The sequence below is a fragment of the Sus scrofa genome, chromosome 3 (assembly GCF_054392235.1).
Source record: "Sus scrofa isolate SSC_HxYL_T2T_F1_AM1 chromosome 3, Sscrofa_HxYL_maternal_Yorkshire_Landrace_v2.0, whole genome shotgun sequence".
Classification (NCBI taxonomy): Eukaryota; Metazoa; Chordata; class Mammalia; order Artiodactyla; family Suidae; genus Sus; species Sus scrofa.
The window spans coordinates 94,593,060-94,610,129 of record NC_139385.1 but is presented as its reverse complement, the minus strand read 5'-3'; the positions used below and the strand labels follow the sequence as shown (position 1 = coordinate 94,610,129).

The 17,070-nt window shown below is 37.4% G+C and overlaps 1 protein-coding gene across 3 annotated transcripts in view; it reads right to left on the bottom strand.

The window, feature by feature from the left end:
* The window catches only part of LOC110260011 (uncharacterized), an 87,045-nt gene that overhangs the window by 52,833 nt on the left and 17,142 nt on the right, over positions 1–17,070 (bottom strand). For 2 of the 3 annotated variants that reach the window (XR_002342711.2, XM_085019193.1), the window contains 2 exons: positions 13,797–14,004; positions 528–3,447 (listed from right to left, as the gene is read on the bottom strand). Coding sequence is in view for 1 of the 3 variants with exons in the window: in XM_085019193.1 (XP_084875319.1) it covers positions 3,393–3,447; positions 13,797–14,004 (263 nt within the window). In the remaining 2 variants the exon portion in view is untranslated. Of the gene's footprint in view, positions 1–527; positions 3,448–13,796; positions 14,005–17,070 lie in introns of those variants that run through there. The other variant, XR_014841895.1, reaches the window with a different exon arrangement.

The window sequence follows — 17,070 nt, the reverse complement described above, 5'->3', positions numbered from 1 at the left end:
GTTATGGATATTACAGAGGCATGTGTTTAAGAACTTATAACAGGGGTTCAATTTGGGAACAAAACTTGGTCAGACCTAGGTTCAAACTTAGGAGGTGTAAGTAGAGAAATTCTTGCAAGAACCCTAAATCAGTTTTTCATCCTAAAATGAAAAACTCTGAGATTTGTGAGTACAAGTTAACATTTAGCCAACGAGACTGGGCCATAAAATTCTATTTCAATCACTGTACAAAAATATTAGCACACAAATCTAAAATCCAAAAGTTGTAGTTACTGTTGAAAACTGGTATTTCATAATTTCTCATTTTGAAACAAAACTGTTAATTAATTAATTTTTTTTAATTGTGGGGGGTGTCAATCAATTCAAGTTATTTGAGGTTAGTTCATATTTTCTATATGAAAGCAAAAATAGAAATGACCCCAGCTCTTGGTTGCATGCTAATATGGTTCTTATCAAACTGCATGGGGACAGTTTTCTTAAGGAATGAATATAACCACTAAGAAGAGACACAAAGCTAGTACTCATGATTTATTTCAACAACTTTAATATAGTACAGTTAAGCACATAAGTTACTTGGGTCTGTAGTAACAGATTATGACAAACTAAATGGCTAAAACAACAAAAGTTTATTATCTCAGAGTTCTAGGGGCCAGAAGTCCTAAATCAAGGGGTAAGCAGGAATAGCTTCCTCCAAAGTCTCTAGGGAAGAACGCTTTTTTGCATTTTCTAGCTTCTCATAGTTGCTGGAAACCCTTAGCATTCCTTGTCTTGTATCTACATCATTCCCACCTCCATCTTCACATGGTTGTATTCTCTGTGTGTGTCTCTGGATCTGGGTGTTCTCTCCTCTTCTTATAAGGACACCAGTCATATTGCACTTAGGGCACACTCTGATCCAGAATATCTCACGTTAACTAATTATACCTACAAAGACCCTATTTCCAAACAAGGTCATATTCTGAGGTTCTAGTGGACATGAGTTTTGGGGAACACTATTCAACCCAGTGCAGACACCAGAATCAAGACAACATACAGCAGTCTTTCTGTCCTGTCTGGAAACAGCAAGGATATCAGTCAATATTTCTTAAATGCCCTGCATTTTTTGCAGCATAATTTGTTAGATAGGAGAGCTAAAGGTGGCGTTTGGTAGATGTGAAACTTGCTTTTAGTTTGATTTTATGTCTTTGGGTTTTTTTCCCCTTCCCCTTTTAAAATTTAATTCTTTTTTATTTTTTTTGGTAACCATCATTCAACTTTTAAGTTGATGGAAAGGAAACAAAAACATGTTTAATGAAAGATAGAGATATTTACTGCTTATTATGTCTCAAAATAACAGCCAAAGCAAAGTTTTAGTGAGAACACATGTAACAGATGCTTTATCCATTTCTTCAATTCATCATGTTGTGCTAGTAATTATTTTATCAAAGAATTTGCCAGATGATGGAGAGAAGAGAGATAGAGGAAAGGCTGGACTAAACAGAGCCAATTGCAAAGATGAAAAAAATTCTTTAAATCAATATATGTGTGTCTGTGTATATACATATATATGTGTATATATAAACACACAGCTATTTGGTTGTATTATTTGATAAAAAGTAGTATGTACCAAATATGTCTGCTTCCTCCCCACCTCTGGTCCAGAAATCAGGAGTCCTGAGTTCAATTCCCAGATTCACTGCTATAGGACCATGATTCATCAAGCATTCTAGACCTTTAAAATGGGGGCGCTTACAGTTGTCCTGGCTATCTTTCAAATTCATTGTGAGGATTAAATATGACAATTGCAATGAGAAGACTTTAAATTCTAAAAGAAAAATGTTCTCCTGATTACCAAAATTATTATTCTTTTCACTTGAAGACAGAATGGATATTCTTGGCAAAGCCTAAAATTTGTCATCTCCTCCAGCTCTATTATAGTAGTAGTGACCACTGTTTATTGAGCAACTGCTACAAAACACTCGTGCACTGCTTTATATAAATTATTCTTGATGCTCAAATGACTGAAAACTAGGCTTTATTATCCCTATTTTACAGAAAAGTTGTTGAGTTAAAGGACACAGTGAATTCTACCTAGTCCCTCAAACTTGAGCTTCAAAGTTGCACAATTCGCAAATGGCAGAGCCAGGGTTCTCTGCCCAAGTCAAGTTATTTTTCCTTTCTTTCCCCACCACTAAGATTCCCCTAGGATTTTTCACACACACTCATCTGCATCACCTTCCATCTCTCTCTCAAACCAAGGGTGTTTCGCAAATTAGTCATTTGGTTGTAGACATATTGGAAGCGTATACTCAAAAATATTTTACTGATGGCAGATGTGATAAAAAGAAAAGTTTGGAAACCACTGGACCAGAACAGTTGAGGCATTCAGCTCCATCCGTGGTTTGCTTCTGGTCTTATTTATTTATTTATTTGGTTCTGGTCTTTTAGAATCCCTGGTATGGCCTGTTTTCTCCATAGTCTGAATGAGACTGATAGTTCTTGGGTAAGTAAGATGACAATAACATGTCATTTTCCCCCTGCTGATCATGTATCAGGTTTTATCTATAAAAATGAATTAATCTATTTGTTCTAAACACCCCCCCTCTCCATGGCTCACCCCAGTCGTTAACTGTGCAAGTGGGCTGTATTTAAACGGTAGGGAGAATTGACAACAATCAAAAAGCAGCTCAGCTTGAACTCTCCGGCAGCAACCAGAATCACACCACAGAATCACAGAAGCTCAGAGCCCGATAATAACCAGATGACACCGAAAAATTCACTCAAGCAATTATTTTTGATTAAGCCTATATGGTACCTAATAAAGATTGAGATGAATTTATTTAAACCAAATGACTAATTTTTAATGCTCACTTTTCCAGTTAGTGACCGTTGTGACTCCTCATGTGACCTTAAGTCACCTTGGATTCACCTTAATTTCCTAAACAGGCATGCATATTCCGTTCATTATGCATGAAGCTCCTTTTGCAGTGGTGAGCATTGTCTCACCTCCTCTTGACTTTTGTTAATCTGACAGCCACATGGTCTTGTATTGGGGAATTCTGCAAAGCATCTCCAATTCAATCGCATTTCTGTGGTTGAGGGGTTTTATATAATTACAGAAGTTCTTTAGTTGATTTGAATGTTATATCCCTGTTGTGGAATTATGTTTGGACTTTATCCTAAAGGACCGGGAAGGGACTGTGTTTGTTTTGTTTGAACATTTCTTATCACAGAACTATGCTGGAGACAAGCCCCAATGACACAAACATTCAAACAGCACCTTCAGATGTAATATTGATTTATAAAACAACAGTGCACAGCTGCCAAGCTTCACTCTTGAATACAGAAGGTCTTCAATTCCCAACAAATTACTGGCATTTCTACCAATTTACAAATTAGTGTTTCCTCGAATATCACACAGTTCTTAATATTCCAGTCACCTTCCTCTCCAGCCTTCCCTCTTGAAATCTGTGTGTGGGGAGGAGGGGGGAGCGAGAAAGTAGAGCATTTGTAAAACTGGAGTTAAAAAAATCTGGATCAACTTTTATCCTTAGGCAAATTATGCACAGAGTTAAATTAAACCACTATACGCACTTGTAGATGGAAGAATCAGAGGTGGAGGAGGGGTCAGAGACACAGAGATCAAAGTTTCTGTTCTTTGAACAAAATCCCTTTGAAAAGCCCCCATGCCACCTATTCTGCTTGTTAATGTTTTGACTGGGAGTGTCTAGTGGTGTCATCAGCAACAGAATATTTTTAATACCATATATATATTTTTTTTTTTTTAATTTTCTGTGTGCAGCTAGTTCTACTTAGCAAAGCACCAGATCCTTTGCCAGCAGTGTTATATGTCTCTTAAGGGAATATTTTTGTTAATTGCAAATATTTGATTGACAAACATAGGATGCAATTAGTAGTCAGGCACAGTAGGAATGTGCAGTGAACTGGATCCCTGAACCAAAGGATCTCAAGTCTCTCAGCTTGATCTGAAATCGACTAGAGCATTTCAGCCATATGTTTGCTTCAAACTTCCTCTTTCCTGTGAATGTTGCTTATTTCCCCAAACTAGCTTCTTTTCACATTGCCTCACCGAGGGAGCTAATTCCTCTATGATCAATCCAAATAAAGAAAGAAAATTCTTCACAACTTTCAGCCTGGTGGGGCTCTTTGACCACGGTGGTAAAAATTAATATGGACAAGATTACAAATAGGGGATGTTTCTTTCCAAATCTCTGAGCGGGAAAAAAAAAAAAAAAAATGAACCTCTTTTGAATTCAGATATTTTCTTTTTAATAACTATTTAAAATAACCTGGAACCATCAGATTATCTTTATCAATTACATTTTGCTTCTTTATACTTATAGCAAGATGAGCCTTTTGTTCTGTCTTACTGCAGTACTTTAAATGGATTTCTGTTTTAAAAATACACGTCATTTTTAAAGGTATTCTTTATCCAACAAATCTGTTGGAGGTACTGGACTCTAATACTATCAGATATTCTGTACATTCCTCCCCTTCAGGGAATTAATTAAAACTCACAGAATTTGGGAGGCAAGAGAGAACCTCAAAGCCTTAAATACTGGCCTTAAAAAGTCCTAAGCAAATTTAATCTGTTTTCTTACCTATAGTGTATGAAAAGAAGAAAGTTGGAAAAACTGAAAAAAGAATCAACTGGAACTGGCTTTCAGGCACTAAAACAACTAGTTGTCAATTTTTTTCACCGATTGATGCAATTCACATGTTATTTTGGGGGATGAGATATACAATGTGAGCTGCTCTCTCTTAAACGATAAGCAAATAGGTATCAACACTGTGGATAAAGAGATAAGAAATCTCTCAAGGCAGTAGGACAGTGTACCGCATTCTTAGGAACATCTCTCAAGTGCAAGGCAAATGATGTGGGGCCTTCAATGAAGATGGGGAACCTGAAACCCAGGGAGATTTTAAATTAGTTCAAGGACACACTGGCAGTGCTCGGTGATATGGAAATATAGGGCAGGAATCCTGACATGCAGCCCATGAAACCAGAATGCTTGTCAAGTCTGTCAATTATCATGCACCACATTCCAAATAAAGCTTTAAAAACGGGCATCTTAAGGCTGCAAGGCGCCACTGTGGTTCATCTTGACCATCTTGCTTCCTCTAGAAAAGATGCGATTAATTTTTTAAAACTAGCTGTCTGCCCCAAACATACAAATAAACGACGTTCTTTGTGTTTGGAATATAAATAAAACCATGGAAGTACAAAGTAAGAATATGGACAAATAAAAAGCAATCTCATGTTCTCTTGCTCTTCCCTTTTGTCCCTTCTTGGAATGATTGTCCGAAGCCCAGTGACCATGAAAATATTTGGAATGAATCTGGTTTATAGCTTAGATCATGGACATAGCAGGCTCACTGGAGGCCTATCTACCCTTGGTTTTTGCCATTAGTCAAGTCAGTGGCTAAACTGATCACATCAGCCAGAGTCCCCCAGTTCACAGAAGCTCACTGTTTGTCTGCTGTCACAGATCCTTGGTAACAGACAAATTTAGATGTGGAAGAGATCAGGGAGGAAACCCATCCATTCAGCAGACAAGACATCAGAGGCTCAGAGACCTGGTGACTGCTTTGAAAAACTAGAAGTGATTGCTAAAGTATAATTCTGAATGGTTTCTGATAGTTTCAGCCCCACGGTTCAGGAAGGGCAGGAGGGAAAGGAGAAGTCAAGGCAGAGAAGAATACATTGAAGCAGCTACTACACAGGTAGACTTGGCTGACTGGGTGATAGCTTTCAGAGATGACTACTTTGTGAGTTGGGGAAGGGTGGCTGGTAAGGGACAGGGGATATATGCTTTTCAGATTAGGATGGGATTGCACTTTAGGTGGCATGCCCATAACCAGAAGCTTTCTGAAGAAAAATCAAATAATGCCCCTGGTAGGGTTGCCACTTTGGTAAGACACTATTTACCTCTGTGATATCACCAGGGAAAACCACTCACTCTCAGATAATCAGGTCTCTTTTCATAATTTTCTCATTTCTCTAAGTTTGCAGGTTGTTTGCTGATGTCCAGGTCTCTATGGAAGTTACACCTAATACTTTAAAGGCCTTATGTGGGGGGATCCTTCTATTTCTTTGCAAACCTCTATCATTCTTAGCTGGGGCTCTCTGGCACTCTATCGGAAGTTCTCAAACTTAAGCCTGCATCAGAATCCTCCTCGGGGCCTGTTAAAATGCAGATTCCTGGGCCCCAACCCCAGAGGTTCCAATTCGGCAGGTTTGGAATAGAGCCCAGAATCTGCATTCCCACCAATTTCACAGACACTGCTGATGCTGCTAGTTCAGGGACCACACTTTGAGAACCACTGCCTTCTATGTAGAAGTAATGCTCCATGTGTGTTACAGATAAAAAACACTCTTAACTTCAACCGCATAGAAACAGATAACAAAAGAGTCAGAGAATGAAATAGCACCTGGCATATACTATATACTCAATGTAAATATTTCTGATTGATTGCACTGAGGCTTGATGTTGCCCTCTATTTACCTATATTAATCCAAAACTACAATTTATGGAGTTAAACAGGTTCCCAAACATTTCCCTTTTGGCCATACCCAGGAGGATTCAAATCCCATTTGTGGGATTTCTTAGTTTTGTGAAATTGGTCAGCTTTTCCATTATCTAACATTTCTAAATCTTAGTTTCCTCAGTGGTAAAATTGAAAAAAAATGGGAATATTGTGAGAGTTAAATATCTACTACTATAGTTCTTCTTGAGCACTGTGCCAGAGTGCAAAAGCATTCATTTTTCTTATTTCGCTATTGGTGAAAATAAATCTTCTGTAAGTAATAGAAACAAATAGAAAGCATTGTTTATAATATGAAGCACATCTTAAATTATACCTCAGTATCCAGTTATCTAAATGCAGAAAATCTACATCTAGCCTGTATACTAGGCTGACTCAAATGTGGAAAAGAGCATAAAAATCCTCTGTAATAAAATATATATTTTATTAGAACACGAGGCAATTAATCAGTTTGTTTTAATTTATGAGGAATCACTAAATGGTTTAATGGGTTAGCACATAACGAATAAATAATGGAAAACCTTAAAAACCACTGAACTAAGTGGCCCAGATGTTCATCAGCTGTTTAGAAGCATTCACACCTGTGGCTTCATATTAAAAAGCAAAATATATTTCATGTAACTTTGTTAGTTTTCTTTCAGAATTTTTTTTTTCTTTTTATGGTCATACCTGCAGCATATGGAAGTTCCCAGGCTAGGGGTTGAACTGGAGCTGCAGCTCCCGGACTATGCCACAGCCCCAGCAATGCCAGCCAGATCCGATCCACATATGCAACCTACCCTGCAGTTCACAGCAATGCCAGATCCTTAACCCACTGAGTGGGGCCAGGGATCGAATCCACATCCTCAAGGATACTAGTCAGGTTTGTTTCCACTGAGCCACAATGGGAACTCCTAGGAGTTTATGGTCAGGTTTTATACTTTCCGAAATACTTTGGGTCACATATTTATACCTTTGACTCTTTATCTAAATAAGGAAAAATGATTCATTTTCTAATTGAGTTTCTATCATTGAATGAAAATGGAATATAAGTAGATCCTTCAATTCTATATAAAAAGATATTAATTACATATGTTAATTTAACTTACATTTAAAAGACATATATTTATGGGTCTTACTTTGTTCCAGGCATTATTTTAAGTGCTTTATAAATAAGAACTCATTTAACTGTCAAAATAACCTTGTGAGATAGATATAATTAATATCATCTCCATTGAACAGTTGAGGAAAGTACAGAACAAATAAATTGTGAAGATGGCCCAAAGTCACACAGCTAGTAAATGGGGTAGCAAGGATTCAAATGAGGCTATCTGTTTCTGAGTCCCTGCTCACTGTACACCCCCTTCCAGTCACCCACCATATGATGCACTGTGCTGGATGATGCTGAGGGTAAGTGACCCTGCCTTCATGGAATTTACAACCTCACTGGGATTAAGAATGCTATAGGAATTCATCATTTGACAAGTGCCAATATTTATGGGGTATGGACAGACGCCACAAATTGGGGAACCACAGTTCAAATATGGTTCATGGATATGTTTAATTTGGCCCATATGAGCTAATGGCTTAAAGTGGTAAAATTTATATTAATATTCCAGATTTTCAGTTCTTAAAAAAAAAAAAAAAACAGTTTGAGAAACATCGTGCCCAAAATCCTTCATGAAACAATCAGATGATACCAAATCCTCTTCTGTCTGCTCTGGCACCTAGCAGATGTTCAACACAAGACATTCACACATATGCACTTTTATCAAATGCACATCACTTACTTATGTTACTTGCTTAGTTAGCCCCTGAGTTGACTCCCATATATGTGAAGAGAGTATATGTCCTAGGGAAGAGGTGTGGAGAGCCCTGGGGTATCTACAGAAGCCCCAGGAAACAAAATGTTATTTGCCTTGAATTTCAAAAGAGGAGGACTGGTGTTGTAACAAGACTGTGGTGAGTCACCTGATATCTTCTGATAACCTAGAGTGTATCCAAACAAAAGATCTCTTCTAACTTCAGTCAAATATAGTCAATGTTACCGTTTCTGACACTCATTTTTTGTGGTGAATAGTTTGATGACAGTCAAAGTGTTCTTGCCAGGGTAGTGAATATTGTTTATTCACTAAAGTATTGCTAACCCCACTTCTCTGAACTAGAAAGAAAGTTCCACAGGAAGACAGGGGTCTGTTTTTCTGATCAATGCTATGTTTCTAGAACCTAACACAATGTCTGAAATATTGTAAGAACTTGGTAACGAGAGAGAGGGCGAAAAAACACGAAACCAACCATGTCATCTGATGGATCACTTTCCTGAGAGCATTCTCTCTCACTGATGAGCTTGAGTAATAATAGTAAAAATAGTAAAAGAATCCAAGAATAGTAGCAGGAATCATAAGACTATATTGAACTCCTTCCATGATTAGTAAAGGTCAAATTTGTAACTTGCTTTAAGAATCAGGCAGAGCCATGATGTCTCAGCCTAGGTTGTGGTCCCTAGGCTGCTTACATCTAAATGGAGTCCCTGCTGGACCTGTAGACTCCGAAAGGCCCACCCCAGATCTAAGGGCACACAAGAACCACCATTTATGCATGCCAGGTAAGTTCTTTACATGCCAAATTTTGTGCATCAAATGATCAAAGAACCTCTATTCAGTGGTGGAAAGGCCTAGCATTCTATGTTTTGATCCTAAAATCACAAGATTCATATAGTTGGATTCAATGTATTTAAGGTGGAAACTATACAATGGGTTTTGAATAAATGTTAAATTAGCCTGATACTTCCTTATTAAGCTGAGTTTTTACCTAGCTAGTGAGTGCTTTGTTAGTACAAGTTTATATGTCCTGCAAGGTGTCAACATTCTTCCAGACCTGGACTACTGAATTGTTTGCTTTATTTACTCATTTGTTATTTAAACTAGTTTTATTTAACTAGGAAGCACATTTTGCTAAAGAAACTGCAAAATATTGTTTTATTTGGCTGATGCTAATGGCTTAGAAATAAATTTGAATGCCATTATGGACACACTCTGCCCAGTTTGGCCATAGACTCTATCACTTCCCATTATATTTCACTAGGTTCTTCTTTCACTCACTTAGACATAACTCTACTCCATATGGCATCCCAATCCAACTTCTACCACTACCACCCTAGCCTAGACCATTATTACATCTCACCTAAATTAGTGCTATAACCTAAATATTGTCTTTCTGTTTTCCTCTTGCCACCTTAACTCTATATTCTTCATGCAAAGGCTAAGCAATCCTATAAAAACAGTTCATCAGCCTCTCATAGCTTCCCATCTCACCAGAGTAAAACCAACATTCTTACCATAGTATTCATTACTATGGTGTTTGTGAAATATGTACAGGTTTCTGCTTACTGGACACCTGGTAGCACAATAATTATGCTCCTGCCCACTGATGTTTCTCCTTCCTACTTCCATCATCACTGAATGTTGACTAGATCTGGCCAATGAGTTGTTTGAGGAAGCAATGTGTCCCTTCCACTCTGGGACATTAACTGCTAATAGGAAACCCTTCAGAGAGTTTTCCCTTGCCACTATGACCAGCAATATTCCTGACAGTGGCCCTTGCATCCCCCTGGGTGTCAGGACAAGACTGACATGCTGCAGAGCCTCCAATCTAACTGTGGTAGACATGGTGTGAGCAAGAAAGAAATCTCAGCTGTCTTCAACCTCTGAGATTTTGGGATTCTTTGTTACCATAGCATGATCTTTTATAACCTGTCTGTTATTCTGACTTTTATCTAGAAGGCCAATATGATCTAACTGCAACCTACCTCTCCTACCCCTTTCCCTATCTCTTTTTCCCTTTCTTACTCTCTTTTGCTAAACTTGCTATCCTAGGGCATACCAGCTTTCTTCCCAACTCAGGAGCCTTGCACTGTGTAAAATGCTCTGTGGCTACATCTCTGCATGCTCGTTACTCCATCCAGATCCTTGGTTAAATGTCTTCTTCTTAGGGAGGATGTCCCTGACTATATGCTGAAAGGGTGCCCCTTGTTATTTTCTCCATTACTACACTTTTTTTATTTTTCTCTGTACCTTAAACGGTTTCCTTTTCCATTCTCCATTCTGTCTTTAAAGATAAAATGTAAACTTGAAGGCAGAGACATTATTTTGTTCACAGATGTTTTCCTAGCACCTTGAACCACGCCTGGATTAGAGTATATGATTACTAAATCTAATATTTGTTGAATAAATGGATTTATCTGGGAGTATCTCCAAACCATCAGTTTTCTCCTCTAAAAGTACGAATTAACAGGTCCTTCCACCTACTCCATAAGGTTACACTATACTTTTTAAAGTATACAGCAGAATGTGTTTTAGTCTCTCACCACAATGACAGGTTAATTCACTTAACATCAAAGTGTTAAGAAGAAACATCTTAACAAATGATGCATTTTGGACCTGTGGGTTTGACTTTCTTGGTTCCTTGGGTATTTTACAGCCTTGATCTTATTTTTTGTGTTGAAATAATTTCAGAAGGAACTAGCACTCATTGGAAGGCTGCATGGGAAGTTGAAGTCCTTCATTCTTCTCAAAGGAGAACCTGTTTATCACTTATCTTGAAGGCATGGGCAGAGTTTTGCTTTGTCATACAAAGTTTATTGATTCTTCTGTAGCAACCTTGTTTGAAAATTAATTTGGAATTTAAGCAATGACCTCTTTGAGAAATAGTGAACATTTAATTTTTTATGCTGAGCTTTCCGAACATTTAGTAATGGGGTATGAGTCACACTGAAATAGAAGCTTCATTTTCCACTCTGAATTTTACACAATACAATTTTACCTATAAAAGACAGCACATCTCAGCAAACTCAGGAAATATAAATTTATAATTTCCCCCTTCTTAGAGTCGGCCATACAATACAATTACCATAAGAAGATTGCTTTAAACATGCAATTATAAATATGGCATGATTCTATAAATTATCTGTAATTTATTTATAAATCTTCTGCAAGGGCTAATGTTTAACACATGCACATTTTTTTAATATTCCTTTTCCCTTCAGTTCTGTCATATCATTAGATAAATATACTTAATGAGGGTTTATTATGGAAATAAAATAATCTAAACAGTATTGTATGGTCTACTATATTATGAAAAAGTTATTTTAAAAGCCTATTAAAGTCCCTGCTTGGGCTTGTCCAAGTTCATGTGAGTGAGGAATGATAACCTAGAAGAAAATTCCTATTTTGATTATTCAGTCAAATACATTCTCCTCTATTATTCAATCAACTCAGTTCTTTTCTCTTTCTGCTACTCCTTGTCCATTAGTCACAGTCAGATAAAACTATAAGTCAAGAGAATAATTCTTCTTCATGACACTGTCAGAGGTATTTTAAAAGACCAGGTTGTGAGTCAACTTTCTCATGCACTGAAAAGGCAGGGAAAAAAATCCCTATTTCTTCTGCAAAAGACTGCTTTCAGGTTTAAGCTCTCTTTCTCTCTCTCTCTCTCTCTTTTTTTTAATATGTGTGTTAGAATTTGTAGGTAGATTTTGTAATTATGTATGTCACAGGCAAATTTGTTATGGTATTGCAGTCACAGAGGTAGGCTTTAAACTTACTGACAACAAGGTGCTTCAGATTTCATTCCTAAAATGGAATTCCCCCAATAAATGAGGCAGAGGACCATTTGTGACATTTTTGGAACACACAAAAGGCTTACATGCCCAATCCCAATCTATCTGACATAAGCTACCTACCCTACTATGCTTTCCAAATAAAGCAAACATCAATCAAACTAACCCCATGACTTGAGTTCTGGGATCTTATCCTAATCATCTCTGTATGCTTAGCATCTAAGTGCACCCTTCATCTACCAGCTGCTAATACTGTATATAAAGTGATATACAAGTGACTTATCAGACAGGCACTAAAACAAACATGATGGAGGACTCAAAGCAATTCTACCTTTTTGTAAAAACCACACTACATGTATGTACCTACATCTACAGACAGAGATGGTCACTGACAAAGAAGGAACAGGCAACGTTGAAAATGTTTTAGCTTTATAACATAAACGCTATTTGTATGTGTCTAAGTCACAAGGCATTAGGCATCCCGTAGTGACAGCATCTGTACCGGTAACTGTTTTTTCCATTACTTTTCACATAGTCTTTTAAGGACAACCTAGAGCAATGGTTTTCAAGAAAACTCTCTCTTCCCTTTAAAAACAATCTTTTTAAAAGTAAATACTGCATTACCTCCCCTGAAATAAAATCTTACTCAAAACTTCAACAACTTCAACATATAAAAATGATAAAAGTTCAGGTGGCAGACCCACTCCGCTGGTTTCTCCTTACTCAGCACATATGGCAGTCCCCATGGTAGTGTTCAAGGCCATTACAGAGAACTCAAGGGCTCCTAGTTAGAAAAGCAGTAACTCAGATACGTAATTTTCAACTGTACCCAGATGTACGTGTATCACTGTTGCATGCACTAAACAGATAAAGACGTAAACACTATATATTATATATTTACATAGTTTATAATATATGTTTAATATTTTAAAGCTTAATATGAATATACCCATGTTCAGATCTATGCAAAGATATCACTCTTAAACTGGCTGGTAAGGAAAAGTAAAAAAGACAGAAATCGTAATTTGGTTCCATATTGTGACTGCGGAACACAAGGGGTGATATATTTTTCCTATATTGGACATATTTTCAAAATCATGCATGGGGATTTATATGCATACCCTGTGCCATTTATAACAGTGCTACAAATAACTAGGATTATGCTCATTAGCAAACACTGCTACTTTTCTGAAGGGGATGCCAGGAAGACATGGCTAAAAGGAAAGTCTTTTTCAGACAGAAGAGACAAACCTGGAAATAGGAATTTATATGTTGGTCCTGTGAATGTTTAATGCAGTGTTTCATGAGCTACAGAGAGAGAGAAAGAGAGAAAGAGAGAGGGAAATGATGCTTTGTATAATATCTTACAAGCACTACAAAGAAACCTGATGTTCATCTTAACCAGACACAGCTATGATTTTGCCATCTAGTTTCTCAGAAATATTCATCATATCTGAAGAACTTTCCATGCTAAGGAACCAGGACCGTATGTGACAGGGGGAAGGAGAGCGTCAACCAGCTCTTTTTTAAAAAATCTTTTATCCCCACCACTAAGTTTGGACAAGTAATTGACATGAAGGAAAGACAGCTTTGTATAAGGAATTAAAACTTAGTTGTCAAGTTGCCCTTTGATTTTCCTCAATCCCCATCTTACCCCATTTTCTCATCTGTGTAGCTGGTGGTGTTGTGCTTGCAGTTGTTTTTCTTAAGGATAATTTTTGCTTCTAAATACTGAGAAAGAATAATCAGGTGCCTGAGAAGTGGTGTCTCTGTTCGTCTCCCCACACGTGACTGCTTTCTGTCTGGTGCTTTGTCACGGTGCCTCCAGAGCAGACTTCCTCTACTTCCTTTGTTATCCTCGCCTGATAAATAAACAGCACAAAATTACCGAATTTATTATGGTAATCGAGAGAAGGAAAGGAACGCTGAGCCTGCCCCCCATCTATTACATTGCCGCTATGAAAGTTGGCTCAACCTGCTCTAAACCTCAAATGCTAGTGTAACATCGGCCCCTCTCCTGCACCCCTCTTTGATTCCTGCAGCACCCTACCCTTTGCGATGATTGTTTTCTGTCCATCTTGAGCCGGGTGTCAGTTCATTTAGATTTACATCAAGTAGTAAATTAAAATAATCACTCAGCAAACACTCTGAGCTCAGTTTTCCCTTTCAGTAAGGAGTTGCGCGAGCTGCTTGAAGCATTCAAGCAGAAAATATTGCTGTCTAGATATTTGTCCTCTGGGTGATAAAGGAGGCATTGTCTTGGGACCCACTCAGGCCTCGGAGCCGATCGTCGCTGTGCATCACAGCTGTGAAGTGCGCTTTGTTATGTGTCTGAGGACTCGGGTTCAAGACCTTGTTTTTCTTGAAATACCAGACTGATCAGAGCTGCATATGTTCGGGGGAAAGCAGGGGTCGGTGGTTCTCTGTCCACATTTTTACTAGATTATTCTTGGACAGAACTCTGGGAAAATACCCTGCAGCCTAAACCATCCCAAGAGTTTTGCTTTGTTTTAACTCATTTTCTTTCTTTCTCTTTCTTGCATCTTTTTCTTTTTTTCTTCCTTTCCCCTTCTTCAGATTCTGCATTGTTATAGTACTAGAAAATGCTGGAGTTTATCTGCATGAGTCAGAAACAAAGGCTCACAGTACTGTTTTGAACCTGGGTGCCATCACGTACCAAGTTATAAACCTGTTTCTTTGTGTTCTCAATACAGTACATCTATCTGCCCATTTAGAAATCGAAATGAAGAGTTCAGTCACCTGGGATGAAATATAGAAAGGGCTAAAGAGGTTTTCCACTATTTGTAAATGATCAGTGGAATCTGAAACAAAGAGTTGATAGAGGTAAATGAATCAGAATTTTTGCTTGGAATAAGTTTGTTTTTTGTTTTTTTCCAAAAAAGATAAAAATTATCTTTTGTAACTCTCTAAGCTATTATTATCCATTTTTATTGCAGCTTTTTTGTAGGTATCTTATTGCTAGGAGTATTTGAAAGAGTAAAATATTTGTTGCTTTAAATAGTGAAAGAAAAACATCAAATGATAGGGAGTGTGGTGGTAGGCATCTAAATGAAAATTGGAATTTTCAGTCAGTTCCCTGAATTTTTCCAAATAGCTCCACATGCTTGGCTAATTGACTATTGTTATTGATTTGAGGCAGATATTTGGCATTGTGTTGTATCTGTATCTAAGCCAAGGTATCTACAGCAAATGTTATCACATTTGATATATTCCTTGTGTCTGTGTTACGGCTAAATATATACCCTCAATTATAAAATTCCCTGTTCATACATGGAAAACAAAAACTAAAATAAGCAAAAAAAATCAATATAAAAGAAATGGAACAGGCACATATATTAATATACACATATATTTAGTCATACATATGACCTCCTTGTGAATGAATGATTTTTATATTCTTGAATTAAAATACATTGCTTTTTGGGGTGTTCTCACTCAATGGCACTCACTCAGGAGCTCTGCCCCTGTGACTCCACTACAACCAGCTGTAAAGCCCACCCTTTGGATTCATATAAATCTCTCCAGTAAGGTTGCATCTGCAAGAATCAGAGGTGTCACTGCACTGACAGTGCTAAGCCCTCATATTGTACCAAGGCCTGTGAAAATAAGTGGAAAGAATCACCAGACCAGAGAATAAAGTCATAGATCATTTCCAGTCCTATATTATGGTTTGCAATGTTTTGTGTCTGCTAAGCACCAATTTAGTTCAGAAATATAGGTTGAAGGAATGCAACTAGAATCTTTGGTTCTGATCTGCTTGGGCTCCAGAGTCAGCCTTATGTGATGCTCTGCTTTAACAACCATAGCTGAGTATCTTTGAGCATGTTACCTAACCACTCTGGGCCTTCAGTTTCTCCATTTGTACAACGGGAATATTACTGATGTGTACCTCATGTGGTTGTTAAAATTATTTAATGAGTAATACACATTCAATGCTTAGAACAATGTCTGGCACATGGCTAATATTCCACAAATATTTCATTAATGATAGCAATTATGATCATGATGATAATAATCCTCACAACTTGGGCTGGATAGCTTTGACCTAGCTTTTCTTTCTTTTTTCTTATATATATATATTTTTTCTTTTTAGGGTCACACCTACGGCATATGGACGTTTCCAGGCCAGGGTTGAATTGGAGCTGCAGCTGCTGGCCTATACCACAGCTCACAGCAATGCCAAATCTATAAACTACTGAGTGAGACCAGGGATTGAAACCACATCCTCATGAATACTAGTTGGGTTTGTAATCTGCTGAGCCACAATGGGAACACCCTTTTCTAACTTTTCTAAGGTTGATGTACACATCAGAATTGGGTTCTCCTGAATTAGAACCTCCATTCAGTCATTTACTAACCATGTGAATGGGCAAATTACTTTACTTCTCTAGATTTTATTTTCTATGAAGTAAGATAACAACTGACTCATATAGAGTTTTCTAAATGTGAAAATAGATGCTGTACATAAATTGCTTAGCATAGTACATGACCAAACAGTCCCTAAGGCATGTGGGACCCCAGGCCAAAAAAAAAAAAACTCTTTCTATTTAATCGTTTAACTAGTATTCCAAAATTCAAAAGCCAATTATTAAAGATTTAGAAAAACAGGTAGAGAGGAAAACTTAGGCATTTTTTCTCGTTTAATCGATGTACATGAAAATCTTTCAGTGTCCAAGCACCATTTCTTCCTGTTCAGGGACAGGATACTTCTTATCATTTTCCTTTCTTTTCTTTATTAATTTTAATGTTTACTGTTTTTGACTAAAATCGCAACTCCCACAATGAGAAAAATATAGCAATGCTGTTATTACTTATAATGTCATGTGTCTTTGGAATCCATATCTATTGAAACAATATTGATCTGGCTTCTGCAGTTCCCTTGTACCATTTTTTTTAATGCTGATTAT